Source organism: Triturus cristatus, chromosome 6 (assembly GCF_964204655.1).
Source record: "Triturus cristatus chromosome 6, aTriCri1.1, whole genome shotgun sequence".
Classification (NCBI taxonomy): Eukaryota; Metazoa; Chordata; class Amphibia; order Caudata; family Salamandridae; genus Triturus; species Triturus cristatus.
In genome coordinates, this window is record NC_140589.1 from 74,264,373 (window position 1) to 74,281,159 (window position 16,787).

The 16,787-nt window shown below is 47.1% G+C and overlaps 1 protein-coding gene across 3 annotated transcripts in view; it reads left to right on the forward strand.

The window, feature by feature from the left end:
• Window positions 1–16,787, forward strand: part of MDGA1 (MAM domain containing glycosylphosphatidylinositol anchor 1) — a 1,057,897-nt gene that overhangs the window by 380,174 nt on the left and 660,936 nt on the right. For all 3 annotated transcript variants that reach the window (XM_085610244.1, XM_085610245.1, XM_085610246.1), the window contains exon 4: window positions 3,083–3,279. In XM_085610244.1, coding sequence (XP_085466370.1) covers window positions 3,083–3,279 — 197 coding nt within the window. The remainder of the gene's footprint in view (window positions 1–3,082; window positions 3,280–16,787) is intronic.

The following is a 16,787-nucleotide window of genomic DNA, read 5'->3' on the forward strand; positions in this document are numbered from 1 at the left end:
TGCAGTCTGCGGTATCTGGGGCTGGTAGAGTGCCGGGGTCACCAGCCTGTAGTCAGCAGTATCTGGGGCTGGTAGAGTGCCGGGAGCACCAGCCTGTAGTCTGCGGTATCTGGGGCTGGTAGAGTGCCGGGGTCACCAGCCTGTAGGCAGCAGTATCTGGGGCTGGTAGAGTGCCGGGAGCACCAGCCTGTAGTCTGCGGTACCTGGGGCTGGTAGAGTGCCGGGGGCACCAGCCTGTGGTTTGCGGTATCTGGGGCTGGTAGAGTGCCGGGGCCACCAGCCTGTGGTTTGCGGTATCTGGGGCTGGTAGAGTGCCGGGGGCACCAGCCTATAGTCTGCGGTATCTGGGGCTGATAGAGTGCCGGCGGCACCAGCCTGTAGTCTGTGGTATCTGGGGCTGGTAGAGTGCCGGGGCACCAAGCTGCAGTCTATGGTCTTTGGGGCTGGTTGGATGCCATGGGAACCCCACTACAATCTATGGTGTCTAAAGCTGGTAGGCGCCAGGAGCACCTGCCTGCAGACCATGGTCTCTGGGAGCGCACTGTGGGCGCCCGGCTGCTTGGGTGCCAAGGACACTGATCTGCAATATGTTGGGCTGGTCGGGTGCTGGGGTTTGCAGTCCAGTGGGACTCACCCTTATTCACGGTATCCATTCAGCCATATATCATTACAAGTTGTACAACTTTGGATATGATGTGGTCTGTAGGTTTGTGCCCGGATCTGTTCATAATGTGAACATCTTACTTGGGCGGATGAAAAAAAGCAAGACAGAGTTAGGAAGAAGGGGGCTTCAGCCGGGAAAGAGGTCCTCCTATCAGCCCCTCTAATTCTGGTTCCAGACACATTGTCAAAGTGAGGATAAACCCAAGACATTGCACATGAGCATTCATTCAAGGATGCTGCCATCGACAATGATTCCTGAAAAGGCCCGTAAACGTGACAGCTGCGTCTCACTTCCTTTGGCATTTTTAAACCATGTCAGCTGATCAATTCCTCCTTCCTTTAAATTAGTAATTCTGGAGACGATGGGGGGGGGTCATCCATAAAGGGGTGACACCTTCTGATCCCTGTTGTTGTGATGTTATTTGTAGAGCACACCGAAGTACATAAGGAGACCTACATTCTAAATAACCACATCAAGTGTGAAAGTGCATGTGACGGAATCCTACACACACCATCACTAGCGAGTCCATCCTGGGTACCACTCGTCAATGAACACCTCTCCTTCACAATGCGGCAGTCTCTAGTTAATGAACAAAGTGCACTCTGTGAGCTTAAGGCATGACTAAAATACATACAGGGGAAACTCTTATCTCAGCTTTAACAACTCACTCATGGCACGAGGAGCTCACTGTAATGTGCTGAAGAAGCTGGAAAGCCCATCAGTAATAGACTGCTCAACAATGATTCCATTAGTTTACAGAGGTTTTTTTAAGGATTTTAGCGCCATCACCTGAAGACGGTCAGTGTTGGTCCAGCACCACTGGATACAGCAATGAGTATTAACTCTAAGCGGCCAACATCAGCACCAACCTTACTCCATGTTGGAGGCCTCAATTAACAGATGTCTAAGACCAGATGGGCCCGCGACTAGGAGCACATTAACTAAAGCGTTGCATCCTTGTTACACAAGAGAGGGTCTATAGGGGCCCTGGGAACACACCGGTACTCATTCATCTAGATAACATGTAACGCTCTGTCTAGCAGAGCTTGGTTTAGTATCATTTGTTGTCTTCCAGGAGATACTAATGGTATTGACAAGTATTCCCAAGATGAGCAATGCTTATAGAGTTTTTGTTCAAATCTCACATTCTGGGATATCACCTAATGATTGGGCTCTAATCAAAACCTGGTCATTGGTTTGAAGACCTCTTTGGGTATTGGTCAGTCTTGAGGAAATAAGACCTTAGACACCTTCTTCCCAATCTATTTTCCCTTTTCCAAAAAAGCGAATTTTTCATCCTTCCGTAAGACTCTGGTTGGAAGGTCCGGAAGCTTGACTATTGACGTGTGCACGTCGACTGACACAGGTTAGTCTGTGTGGCACCCCAAACCCTTAGAGGAGGGACAAAGAATGAAAACAGGTGTAAGGTGACGCGCCAACAAACCACAAGCTCTAAATCAACACGACCAACAAAATCAAAGTGGAATCTTTGCAGCCTCTTATGTCCACGTGCTTCTATAACACAGACAAAAAGAATACACTAATGTCTACCACTCAAATAGAAAAACAAAGAAATAAACATATATTTCCTATTTTCCCTTCAGGAAATTGCTGTGTGGAGGTAACAATGCATTTGTATAAAACAGGCGATATTTCTCAAAGGTGTTATTACCACCTCCCTGGTGGTATTTCTATTCTAGTCTGTCATGTTATTTCTGTGTTGTTCCTCCCTGTTGTTGTTTCAGTGTTTGTTGTGTTCATGCTATTCCCCAAGTGCTCTGGCCTCATGATATTCCTACTCAACATTCTTCCGTTGATGCACTTCCAGCCGTAATCCCATGTCCTTTCTCTTGGCTATTTTTATTTCCACATTACTATCTCAAGTTTATATGTTCGTGCTATTAATCCCACTTGTCATTTCCTCATAAGCGGCCGTATTTATGGTATTCCTCTCCCCACCCAACTGTTGGTCCTCCTTCTTTGTTGTCGATTGTGATTCCAAGGGTATCTTTCCCAGCTATGACTTTGTTTGGCTTCATCCAGGCAGCAAATTTGATATTATCCCTTCATACTGCATGTTAATGCTTATTAGGGAAGCTTGGACCATCGCCATGCTGACTTCTTCCAGAAAATCATGGAAGGTAACGGATCCGCTTAATTTTGTAAGTGATTTCCTCCACGGTTCCATGTGACCGTCCAGCATGTGGTCTGTCCATTGCTTGATTCATTGCTCTTATCCTTAAATTTGGCTGTGAGTGTATTGCCTTCTGCTTCTACCCTCCCGTCCACTCGCATTTCCCGTTCCCGACTCCTCCCCAGCCATGCTCCTCCTTTCCTGTCCTCGGCCCCGTGTCTAACCAGGCTATCTATCCAGTCACCAGACGTTCCTTAACTGCAACTGCGGGCCCTCCATTGCAGATCTAGACGAGCCCATTCTTACAATCCACCAAACCATCAGCGACGTGCGAGGGAGCTTCTATCAAGAGAAGACCGTATTCCTGCGCTGCACGGTCAACTCCAACCCGCCGGCTCGCTTTATCTGGAAACGGGGCTCTGAGACCCTCTCTCACAACCAGGACAACGGCGTGGACATTTATGAACCCCTCTACACCCAGGTGAGACTCCACAATATTATCCCTCCTGACTAATATTTCATCAGTCTGTATTAGGCTTGATATGTAAGAGTACTTAAAACAGTTACCAATGTAATGATTGTCAGATCGCGCCACCTAGCACCGAAGATGTGCGCGGTCACTCCTGGTGTCAAGCTGTCAATGACCATAATTAGAAGATGAGCAAATTTGCAATAATTTCCCCCTGCAAACTTGTTGAAGTATTTACAATCTTCACCAATTTGCAGAAATTTTGTGTTTGTTGTGAAGCTATATTTAAAAAAAAAATGAATTGTACAAAATTAGGTTTTACTCCAGAAAATCGCTTCAAAAACATATATGTAGTGGGAGAATCATCTTGTGAAAAAATGATGTGCTGAAATATTTTTCCGCAACTTGCTTTTGCAGACATATTTGTTAACTGGCAAAGGTTGGTGAAGTCAACATGCTTTGTAAAGCTTGTAAACTCAGCAAACTGTCGCAGGCCATATAAGGATAGGTCGACACCCAGGGAAATTGGATTGGTCTGTGTGGAATGCGTTCTCGAGTCGTGCTTCTGCTCGGTGCTATCTCCTGCATTTTTTCCCCTCACGTACAAATTACATTATATTCAGGACTGTGTGAAAATCACAAAGTTCGAAGTTTGCCAACTTCATGTGAATTTTTCTAAAATAATATAAAAATATATTTAAAAAATACATATTATTTAATTATAAAATATTTATTAGCCTATTTTGAATTTTAAAACTAGTTGCATTATTAGGTTATTAAATAATTTATAATTAAATATGTCCTTTTTTATATATTTATTTATATTTTTAGCAATTTTAAATATTTTGCTTTAATTTTACATTATCTCATATGGCAGTGCTTCACAAAGTTTTTAGAACCACAAACCGCTTTTTAGCATGACAAACACTTGCGACCCACCTAGCATGAATGGAGATGAAGCAGGCGATCTTTTAATGTATCTAAAGCCTCGTGTGGGAGCGCATTGCCATTTGCAGACAGCACCGTTTCCATTGAACTGGCCACTAACATTTGTAAAGACATTCAGTTTTGCAGATAAAACTGTATAAAACTACATTGCGCACACATTATAATGTGCGGAAATCGGGTTTCAGTGAATATTCATCATTTGCATGTCGCAAAGAAAAGTGTCTTGATTTGTTTTGATCCTATTAAAATCTTTGTTTCCATCACACTTGAGAATTACAAAAGATTGTGATTCATTTTTTGCTTTCCGAACTGCTCAATATGTACAGTTCATTTACTGGTATGTACATTCTGATGTATGTTACAAAATCTACTCTCTGTATCCCGGCAAGATTTTCACATAATTCACTTTTCTGTTTTCCTTTTCTTTCTCTGACTTCAAAGTGAGAGAAGTTTGTAAACACCATTCTCCATGTTAAGAAAAATAAGCAGCAATTTGTTAGAAAACATGACCTGATATTTGACCTTTGTCATTGACGCACAGCAAATGTGATAAGATAAATACAAAATGTGAAAAGGCATTTTTATTTATTGCTTGGACATTCACAACCCACCAAAAATCTGCTTTTGACCCACCAATGTTTCACAACCCACAGTTTGGGAAACAATGTCCTATGGGGTCTATTTTTAAGTCCATCTATCATTTTTTATGGAAGAGTGTTCCAGTACCAGTGGTTGGCAATGTGCAGTGCTGGGATTACTACAAGAGTGTATGTTACTATCAAAGTGCTATTTGTGAATACACAAAAGTATTTTGTACCATTCTGTACTTGGAACTGATTTGTGCTACAACTGTTGGATACTCGTTGTAGTAAATCAGTGTTGAAACCAGGCTCCATTATAACATGCTCTAGAGCACGGGTACTCATAGTACGGCCCGCGGGCCGCCTGAGGCCCGGCAAGCCTCCCTTGGCGGCCCGCGGACCTTAATGACATCGTACCCGTGGTTAAAAAAAAATTAAAATAATGAGTGTTCCTAAACACTGTCCGGTTGCACCAGCGCGACTCTGACTCTGCTCTGTGGGGGCCGGGCGTTCCAGGGATAGTCCGAGTGGAGCTGCGGGGCCTCAGAAGAGGTGAAAAACAACAATTGATATGCAAATGGTCTTTTAAAGACCTGTGAAGTGCTCGGGTGCGGCTGTTGGTGTGCCCTGGAAGCTGCGTCAGCCGGTTGGCACACACGCAGTGTGAGATGACAGAGGATGACAAAGGGAGGTAGAGGGAGGGAGACAGAGGGAGGGAGAGAGGGAAAAGGAGGGAGGGAAAAGGAGGGAGGTAGAGGGAGGGAGACGGAGGGAGAGGGAGGGAGGGAAAAGGAGGAAGGAACAGGGAGACAGAGGGAGGGAGCCAAAAGGGGTTGAGACGGAGGGAGAAGGAGACAGAGGGAGGGAGCCAAAAGGGGTTGAGACGGAGGGAGAGGGAGACAGAGGGAGGGAGCCAAAGGGAGGGAGACAGAGGGAGGGAGACAGAGGGAGAGAGGGTGACAGAGGGAGGGAAAGGGAGAGAGAGAGGGTGACAGGGAGGGAAAGGGAGGGGGAGGGAGAGAGAGAGGGTGACGGGGAGGGAAAGGGAGGGGGAGGTAGAGAGGGTGACAGAGGGAGGGAAAGGGAGGGGGAAGGAGAGAGAGAGAGAGGGTGACAGGGAGGGAAAGGGAGGGGGGGAGAGAGGGTGACAGAGGGAGGGAAAGGGAGGGGGAGAGAGAGAGAGGGTGACAGAGGGAGGGCAAGGGAGTAGGAGGGGAGAGAGAGAGAGAGAGGGAAAGGGAGGGGGAGGGAAAGGGAGGGAGAGAGAGAGAGAGGGTGACCGAGGGAGGGAAAGGGAGGGGGAGGGAGAGGGTGACAGAGGGAGGGAAAGGGAGGGGGAGGGAGAGAGAGAGAGAGAGGGTGACAGGGAGGGAAAGGGAGGGGGAGGGAGAGAGGGTGACAGAGGGAGGGAAAGGGAGGGGGAGGGAGAGAGAGAGAGTGACAGAGGGAGGGAAAGGGAGAAGGAGGGAGTGAGAGAGAGGGTGACAAAGGGAGGGAGAGGGAGAGAGAGGGTGACAGAGGGAGGAAGGGGGAGAGAGAGGGAGGGAAAGAGAGAGAGAGAGAGGGAGGGAAAGAGAGAGAGCGAGTGTATATGTGTGTATATATATATATATCGGGTCTGGAGGCTCAGTGGATGTAGGCGTCCGCTGCAGGGACCTGTGTTCAACCTCGTGGTCACAGTTGTTTTGTGGATTTAGCCCCGCCCCCTCCCCCACTGACCCCGCCCCCACCGGTGCGGCCCTCGGCCACAAACCACACTGTAAATTTGGCCCCCGAGAGAAAGTTTGTGAGTACCCATGCTCTAGAGGTACCAACCTTAGTTGCCCTAAAATTTGTAAACCTCCAAAAATTAGTCAGGGAATTTATTTATTATTAAGTTTGCATATTATTCAAAGCACTTTGGGGGTTATTACGATGGTGAGTCCGCCCGCCATTGTTGCAGTCGTTTGGACTGCCCGCCAGTAATGCGGCGGTCCCACCACTGCAATTAAAATGCACCCGCCATACTGGTGGGCTCATCCGCACCACGCGGTGCCTGCCACGCAGTGCAGGAGTACCCCCCCCCAGTGCAACTACACCTCCCCCAAGAGAAGGGGGGGCTGTCAACGGGCCACCAAAACCAATCCCCGCCAGCATTTCCATAGCGTTTCCACTGCCATGGAAAGGCTGGCTGACGCCAGCATTGTAATCTGGCGGCTGGTGCCTGCTAGGCACCGCCACCATTTCCCTGGTCATGTCCACTCCACCAGGCAAAAGCGACACCCGCCACGCTTGCCGCATGGCGGGGGGAAATAGGCAATTGGATGGCGGAGGGCCCACCACCGCCGGACTATCGGTGGCGGGCCTTCCGCCATCCTAATGAGCCCCTTTATTTCTACATGTACTACAAGCATTAACAGTTCAGACTCGTGCCTTTTGCTTAAATGGTGTAAATCCGTTCAGTAGTTCCCGAGAAAATCAAAATTAAAATCACATATATATCTGGGCGGAGCCTAACCACACATCTCATCGTGAGATCTGATTGACTGTCAGCACTTCATCCAAGAAGTGTTGGCAGCCATCTTGGGACCAATATACATGATAGCACCTCATTAAAAAGCATTGCAGATAATAGAAGGTTTTAAGACTTTAGTTACATTATAAATCATTTGCTGATGGTACCATACTCATTTTATGAATTGTGGTGTGTTCTAAGGTGATTTTACCATGTGAAAAAGCCTTCTGCTGTGATATCATGAATCATGTTTGAGAGAAAACTATTTTCTCATGCTTTTCCCACAGAGGTTTGGAAGGTGATCTATAAGCTAAACTGAGAGCATATTTTCTGTAAATTCACATTATCTTTCTCAGTCATGTGAGAATGAAGTCTGACATTCTCAGTAAAACATGCTTATCCAACAAGGGCAGAGACTGTCAGTTGATTCCTTTGTGTTCTACTGCAGCTTCCCAGAGTGTTCTAAAGAACAACTAGAGCGCTAACTGTCCTACTTATGACAAACGTATAGCACACCTGAAGCCATCTTGATTGGAATAAAGTGGTAACACTTAAAACTTTTAATTTACAAAGGAACAAAATGAGGGGGTTCATTTTGCCATAGAAATTATGATTAGTGCTGCAGAAAGAAAAATTAGGGCACATTGTGACTTCTCAAATCCTCATCTATTTCATAAAAAAATTCTGACATGCAGACTGAAACATGCAGCAGACTTTCCTGGTGAGCAGTAGCTTTACTACAGTGATCTAATGAGCAACTAGAGTGCTAACATTCAGAATTTATGGCAAATGTGTGACACATCTGAATGCCTTCTTGATGGAACCAAAGTAAAAAACAGAAAGTATTTCCTACTGAGGAGACTGCAGTAAATGAGGAAATTAGGAAACTTCATAACAAATAAATCTCCCAAGATGGCCACCAGAGACAAAAGAGCCCAAATGTAGCCCAAATATCACCCAGATGTAGCCCAAGTATAGCCCAATGACAGAATGTCCCAGAGTGTTCTAATGAACAACTAGAGCGCTAACAGTCTTATTTATGACAAAAGTATGGCACACCTGAAGCCATCTTGATTGGAATAAACTGGTAACACTTAAAACATTTAATTTAAAAAGGAACACAATGAGGGGGTTCATTTTGCCATAGAAATTATGATTAGTGCTGAAGAAAGAAAAATTAGGGCACATTTTGAGTGACTTCTCAAATCCTCTTCTATTTCATTAAAAAATTCTGATATGCAGACTGAAACATGCACTTTTAATACCAGCAGCAGACTTCCGTGGTGAGCAGTAGTTTTACTACAGTGATCTAATGAGCAACTAGAGTGCTAACATTCAGAATTTATGGCAAATGTGTGACATATCTGAATACCTTCTTGATGGAATCAAAGTAAAAAACTGAAAGCCTACCCTACTGTAGAGACTGCAGTAAATGAGGAAATTAGGAAACTTCATAACAAATAAATCTCCCAAGATGGCCACCAGAGACAAAAGAGCCCAAATGCAGCACAAATATCACCCACATGTAGCCCAATAACAGAAGTGTGCAAAACACTTATTTTTTGTGTATTTGCAGTTTTATATACTGCAGACTTGTCAGGTATTGGAGTGCTCTACATGAGCATTGGTTACATCACACAAGATCAAATTCATGTTGGTTGTAGACATGGGGAGATTAAGTGATTTGACCAGAATCACAAAATGTTGAGCTGAAGCAGAAACTCCAACCTGATTCCCCAGTTGCAAAGTCTGCAGCTCTGGAAGTAACACCAGATCCTTTCCCCTAGGTGCAACATTTAATCAAGTGGTCAACTGGATAAAAAAACATAAAGATTACAAATAATTTAAAAGTTCTTTGTCGCTATTTGAAAACTCAGAAAATATGTCCTCATTTTAGTTTTTTAGAGCTCTAACCATAATTTTGATGCAAATAAGACCCTCTCATATATGTAATTTCTAAAGGAAATGCTCTAGGTATTACAGTTTTGATTACATCAAAATGACGTCAGGCGTTCCACACTTTTGTAATAAATATAGAATGTTAGCAATCTAGTTGTTCATTGGGATACTGTTGAGAGGCAGAGGCCAGGGGCACAGACTCTGAAAATTGAAGGCAGGTAGGAGAGTGCAGAGGCAACAATTTGACCACACTGGGCAGGCAGGAATGGCAGTGGCAGCACAACAGACTATGGAGGGCAGTGGAAAGGGGGGCAGGGGCAACACACCAACAATACAGGACTGGCAAGAGAGGCTGTGGCAATATAATAGACCATTGTGGGCAGAAGGAAGAGGCAGTGGTAGTACAACCATACATGCCAACAGACCCGTTTCAGCCAGGAAACATCCAATGTTTTTATGCTCAAATGGGCTTTATTTGATCTGTCTCCGGTCTACAATTTCCTCTTTTTCAATGTAACTCAAAGGGGAAAAACAATACCCCAGTTTCAAAATCTCCGTCTTACCAAGTTCAAAATGTTCGCAAGTATGGTACATTGGATCATGGTAGGCTGGAGGAATTGGGGTAGGGACATGGACTCGGATAACAGAGGACAGGAGGGACATGGAGAGGTGCACCAAACTGACCCTACAGGGCAGGCATCAGGGTTTGCAGCCGCAGCACAAAACACCACACAGGGGACGGGAGTGCAGCACAACAATCCATAGAAAGCAATAGGGAGGGGACAGGACCATGCACATGGACAACAGAGAACAGAGGGGAAAGAGGCAATGGTAGCTAGCTGAGCATAATGGACAGACAGGAGAGAAAGCTGCAGCATAACAGACCATAGAGGGCAGGAGGGACGGGTCAGGGGCATTACAATGGAACAGACAAGCCAGGAGGGAGGGAATAGGGGTCTGCAAATGGAAACAGAGGGCTGAGGGCAAGGGGGCAGGGCAGGAGCAGCAAGATGACTATGGAGGTCAGGCAGGATGGGCACTAGAAACAAGACACACCATGAAGAGCAACAATGAGACTATGATGGCATACACACAGACCATGGAGGGAAGGTGGGAGGGGGTCAGGGGCAGTTAGCTGACCACACAGGGAAGGTGGGAGGGGCCATGGCAGCACAGGAGACCATGCATGGCAAGCGGGAGGGTTAGTGGCAGCACAATGGCTATGATGGGCAAGAAGGAGGGTGCAGGGGCATGCACAAAGGACCATGGAGGATAGAAGGGAGGGTCAGGACCTGGGCACAGACAAGAGAGTTCAGGGGAAGGGGCCTCACAACAGACCGCGCAGCGCAGGCAGGAGGAGCAGTTGCAGCACAACAGACCAGGGAGGGCAGAAGGGTGTGGCAATAAAATGAACCATGGAGGACAGGAGGAAGGGGATAGGGGCACGGCATGTGGACAGGCAGGGTGGAGGTGGCAGGGACAGATTACAGTCATCTGACAATGCTAGGCAGGTGGGAGGGGAGTGGCAGCTCAACAGAACACTCAGAGTAGATAGGAGTGACAGGTCCATGGAACACAGTGGGCAAAAAGGATGGAGCAGGGGCATGCACAAAGACATCAGAGGGCAGGGGGAAGGAGAATAGGGGCAGCAAGCTAAGCACAGAGGCTAAGCAGGAGGTCAATGATGGGCCATAGAATTGGGCAATGGAGGGCAGGAGGAGTGGACTGGTACATCATGCTAAATGGAGGGCAGTGGCAGCACATCAGACCATGCATGGCAGGAGGGAGGAGGCTAGTCCATGGATTCAGACAACAGAGGATAGGGAGGAGGTGGATGGGGCAGCAAGCTAACTGTTCAGAGAAGGTGGGTATTAGGAACTTTATTGTTTTTAAAATGTGTGTCTCTGCGCACTACTCAAAATATGAACAAGTATGCAGCATAATCTCACTTTTATTCAGGAAGAAGAGGACGTTTGTGACTGTGACTCCGGGCTTACTTGGCAGAAATACCCCCTGACCCTCCACCCCCCATCGCAAAATGTAATGCCCGTGAAAAGGGTAGGTGGACGCAGTGTTATATAGAACATAGTCCTGAGAGCACAATTGAAAATGAAAACTAGATATAGTATATGGTATAAACTATGCACCAAAAAGTGTGATATAAGATGAACAGGGGCGTGAAATATAATATGCAATACATTGTGCGCAATGACAGATTCATTGGAGAGCGCGAGATAGCACAGGCACTAGCGCGTGCTATGCGATATGCGCCTTGGAGTGTAATATGCACAGGGCAGTGTTGTGTAACCTAACTAGTTTCTAAAGTTGTAATATAAAATATGTGCTGTGGATTGTAACGTTGCATCTGCACTGTGACAAAGATATGGATCCCAGATTGTAATATGTATGGCATAGCGCTGTGCGTTATAACATAGGCATCGAGGAAGGCTCGTTAGATGGGGCATGACATATTCACGGGGTGGTGTTCCAGTGCACATGGGCTAGAGAGTGTCATAGCATACGCACTAGCTGGTGGAATACAACACAGAGGTGTGTGGCACTCGGCGGGCACTGGTGGGTGTAACACAGCATTGGGCTCAGCCAGGAGCACGCTGTGACTCTCAAGTGAGGTTCGACTCCTTTCCAGATAGTAAAATAAAAAGTATTACACATCCGGCGGTGGATGTGTGTTTTATTAACCGTGAGGGGGGTTTCTTGCATAGTTTGGTCGAATTTTTGTCGAATCCCCTTTGAATGGCTTGGTGTGTGTGTGTATTAAATGTGCCCGTCAATAGCTACCCATGTTTGTATAAATAAACGACATGGGTGTCTACTTGGAGAGTACCCACCAGTGGGGGCGCCGGGATTAGGCACGGTAGGGTGTCAGACACGTCAGAGCTTCACTAGCGGTGTAAATACATTCCACCTGGATTCATTGTACGCATAGTCGCCTTTTAATGAATATCACGCAAATCGTCATGGTGATAGGTACATACGGTTTGTCCAGCATGTCCTAGGTGTTTCTATAAATATATTTTTTTTAAAACAAAGGCCGGCCCCGGGGGATGGGATTCCCGGGGCCATAAGTGGCCTGAGGAGGGGGGCAACGCAGCCCTCCTCCTAAAGAATTTTTAAAAAAAAGGCCATGACCCAGGGGTTGGGATCCCCGGGGCCGATTAAGGCATTGGGAGGGCCAAATTAATTTTTTTCAACAAAAAAAATTAGGGTGCAGGCTCTGGGGGATGGGGTCCCCAGGGCCAATAAATTAGAAAAAGAAGGGGGGCCACACAGCCCTCCATCTTAAAAAATAAAATAAATAAAAGACCGGCATCGCGCCGGAGGCCACGCCCCCTCCTTGCAGCACTCTGCAAACGCGCCCCCTGGCCAGCTGTAAGTTGGGGAATTAATTCCCCTTCAATACTGAGGGTCCCTGAGGGCCAACTAGCCCAACAGGTATCTCCAGTATGCGCCAGGGATCTGTGTTGCAGACAGGTGTTCTGAGGCCACGCCACTTTTTACACCTCTATGCAACGTAGCTCTTTGGCGCTTACTGGAGGTACCTAGTGGGCTAGTTTGACCCTAGGGACCCTTATGATTCAAGGGGACTTAATCTCTCAATTTAGAACGACCACAGGGCGCGTTTACACAGTGGTGAAGGGAGGGGACGGGGCCTGAGGTGACGTGTGCAAACACGCACTGTGGCGCGTTTTAAGTTGGGGAAATAATTCCCTTTCAATCCTGAGGAACCCTGGGGGCCAACTAGCCCACCAGGTGCTTCCAGTAAGCGCCACTACTCTGCGTTGCAGAGAGGTTGTGCAGGCCGTGCCCCTTTTTACACCTCTCTGCAACGCAGCTCTGTGACGCTTACTGGAGGTACCTAGTGGTCTAGTTGGACCCTAGGGACCTTCAGGATTCAAGGGGACTTAATCTGTGGCACGTTTTAAGAGGTAGTTTTAATCCCCTGCCCTATTATATACTAGGGGTTTACAGAGGAGGTCATGCTAATCACAGGGGGACCCCAACGCATAGTGTTCCCTAGTGTATGTAGGTGTTTTCACTGTATTCTGAGTGTCTTTTAACATAGCACTGGCTCTAGGACTGGTTAGTCAGACTCCGTTACCACCAGTATCCGTCTGAAAAAGTTAAGGTTACAGGATGATTTTGCAACAAGGCTTCTTTCTGCTCTTCTGTTTGTTCTTTCTGCACGTTATCCTTCTTCCTGCACTTTTCTTCGTCTTTGAGGACTTCTGTTGCTTGTTTCTGCATTCCTTTTTTTTCTTTCTGTGCGTTTTTTCTTCTTTCTTCACATGTCCTATCTCTGTAGGCATAGTTAGGAATTTGCATTTAAAAAAACCTAAGAAATTCACTGAAAAAACCATAGGTTTCAGGGGCGTTATAGTTAGCTGGACCTTTCACTCGTACAAAACCATTGAAATTCCCCCGTTATAGTTAGTTCAGCTAACTATAACTCGCGCGCCCGCAATGCACTGCTGATGAAGTCACATATTACATCACTCATGACATGGTCAGTGACATCACTCATGACATCACTGATGACATCTCAAATGACATCACTGATGACATTGGCATAAGGACAGGGTCTTCATACAAGAGTTTGGATCCAGTTAGGAGTAGGTAAGTTCTTTATTTCATATTAGAACCTTAGGTTACAGTAACAGCTGGTAGGTCCTGTCAGGACTCCATCCGCTTTCCAGCTCTGACTTTCCTTCAGCTTCCACTCTGGATCAGCCACCAATATTCCATTACATCTTTCCCTCACTGCACTCCAGACACCACCTCAGATATGCAGGGAACGGGGAGACAGAGATTACTGCAATTTGTTTTGCAGTTTTTGAGATATATGCATTAACAACTGCTGCAGAGGGATCTTTAAAGGGTTAACCCTTTTGTATATCTCCGATGGCCATCTGCAGCGGGGGTTGACTGCCTACAGCGTGCTAGTCATAGGACCTGGCCAGAGGGTGGGTCACCAACCAACCCCTCTGTGCGCAACGTAAGGCCCTGCGTATTGGGGGTCGGCTGCTTGCATAGTGTTGGTCGCCAATGGCGTGTTGGGCATAGTGACCTGTGGCAGACTACCGTGTTCATGCCAAAGGCCGTGCACTGCAGCGGTTGACCAGCCACAGTGGAAGTTGGCTCCCTGTAGTAGATTGGTCTCAGGGCCTTTGTCGAGGGCGACCTTGAACCCTGAGCCTGAGCATCTTCCAGTTCCTCACTTCTCTCGTCTTCATACTCCTCTGGATTTCCCCTCTCCTGCTCTTCCTGTCCAGAAACCATTGCAAAGCAATATAGAAGTAAACAATTTTCTTTGCCGCAGAGCTCTGCCTTTGCAAGGAGAACAATGGTCTGAGCAGAAAAGTCCGGATCCAATTGAATGTGGACCGGTATATTCCCAGGAAGCAGTCAAACCTCTGCAGTGGGCCTTATGGATCCCTGGTTCCTCCATGGTTCCTAGAAAATAAGCAAAGGTGTATTATACAACCCGGCACCACAGTTCTGGTTCCAAATACAATGAATCCTACGTGGCTTAATACATGGAAAAATTGAAATATATCACTACCACTTAAGCATTTAAGTAAGCCCTACCCTCAAATAATATGTCACTATTCGTTTTCATACCAAACACAACTTTTGAAAAATGTATGGGGTTTGTGGAACTCGTCTTTGGCTTTGCAGAACTCGGAAAGGAAGCCTTGCCCTGCAATTGCAAGAAAGTCATGGACCAGGCAAAGGGCCTATGCACCATTCCATTGTTTAATATTGGATGGGCTGTGGAGGATCCGTCAATCCTGAAACGACACAAAAAAAGAGAGAAGAGGCCAGAAGCGGCCCGTGCAGGTAAGAACGGTGGGACAGGGTGGGGAGGAACTCGGCAGACGATGACGAGGGAAAATTAAATAAATAATTAATTTCCCCTCGTCGTCTGTCGAGGTCACCCCTGCACCGCCCGCCTCACCGCTCTTACCTGCACGGGCCGCTCCTGGAAGAGGCATCTGATTGGTTTTACACTCCACACTTATAAAACAAATCTAGAGCCTGTAGAAAAAACTCTTTGAAGGACACCATTTTTAGTTTTTGCTCAGAAAGTGAGCAGGAGAAGCTTGGTGTGATCAAAATGTGCAGACACCTCGTCATCATCAGAACCTACGGACTCAACATTGTGTCATACGCAGACGACACCCAACTCATCCTCTCCCTATCCAACGAACCCAATACCGCCAGACACAATTTTCGAGAAGGCATGGAAGCCGTCGCCAAATGGATGAAAAACAGCTCCCTACAACTAAATACCAACAAAACAGAAGTACTCATCATGGGCCCAAACCCCGATGCATGGAACGACACCTGATGGCCACCCGCCCTCGGAAGCCTGCCCACCCCCACAGACCACGCACACAACCTTGGAATCATCCTGGACTCCAAGCTCAAAATGGACCGCCAGATCAACTCCGTCTCGTCCTCCTGCTTACACACCCTCCGCCTCCTACATAAGACCTTCAATTGAACCCCCCTCGAACACAGAAAGACCGTCACTCACGCCCTGGTCACCAGCAGACTCGACTACGGCAACGCACTCAACGCCGGAATAAACAAAAACCTCACCCGCAAGCTACAGAACATCCAGAACGCTGCCGCAAGACTGGTCCTCGACCTGCTAAGACATTGCCACATCTCCCAGCACCTGCGCACACTCCACTGGCTCCCCATCGAAGCTAGAGTCACCTTCAAGATGCTCACCCATGCCCACATGGCCCTCCACAACACCGGACCAGCATATCTGAACAGCCGACTCAAATTCCACGCACCCCAGAGGAACCTACGATCTGCCCAGCTCTCCTACGCTGTGGTCCACCGCACCGGAAAGACCAGATCGGGAGGCCGCTCCTTCTCCTTCCTCACAGCCCGAGCCTGGAACGCCCTGCTGCTCCACCTCAGACAGACAACATCGCTCCCCATCTTTGCACGAAACCTCAAAATCTGGCTCTTCGACAGACCCCTCCCTTGATGGACTGGAGCCTGCTAACCCCCCCTCCCCCCAGCGCCTTGAGACCCTTATGGGGGAGTAGTCGTGCTTAACAAACGCCTGATTGATTGATTGATTGACACCAAGTTGGACAGAGCAAGCAGGCAGAAGGAAGCGCAGTCAAGGCGAGTCATCTGCTGTGGGCCATCAAGAAGATGATATATTGGCAGCAGCCACAGCTACAAAGGGCAGAAAAGCAGAATGTTGTTTCATGAAGACCCCTAACATGGAAAATGTTCACATAAATCTAGAGGAAAGAAGAAAGTAAATGCACAAAAAGTGACATGCAGATAGGGTATCCCGGGGTGTATTCTTGTGTTACAAGTGGAATGATGAAACACCCACAAGCCATGCACTCAGATGAGTACTCCTGAGTGGAAATTAAAAAGCAGCAATAGGATGAAGGAGAAGAGGAAAACGTTTCTCTGGAGGAACTGCAAGCGGTGTTGTCATCAATGATGTCATGCGTGATATTATACGCAATGCATGAAGGGAGATGGGAGTTATAGTTTGCACCACTGATCATAACTCACGAATGTCAGTAGTTTGCCAT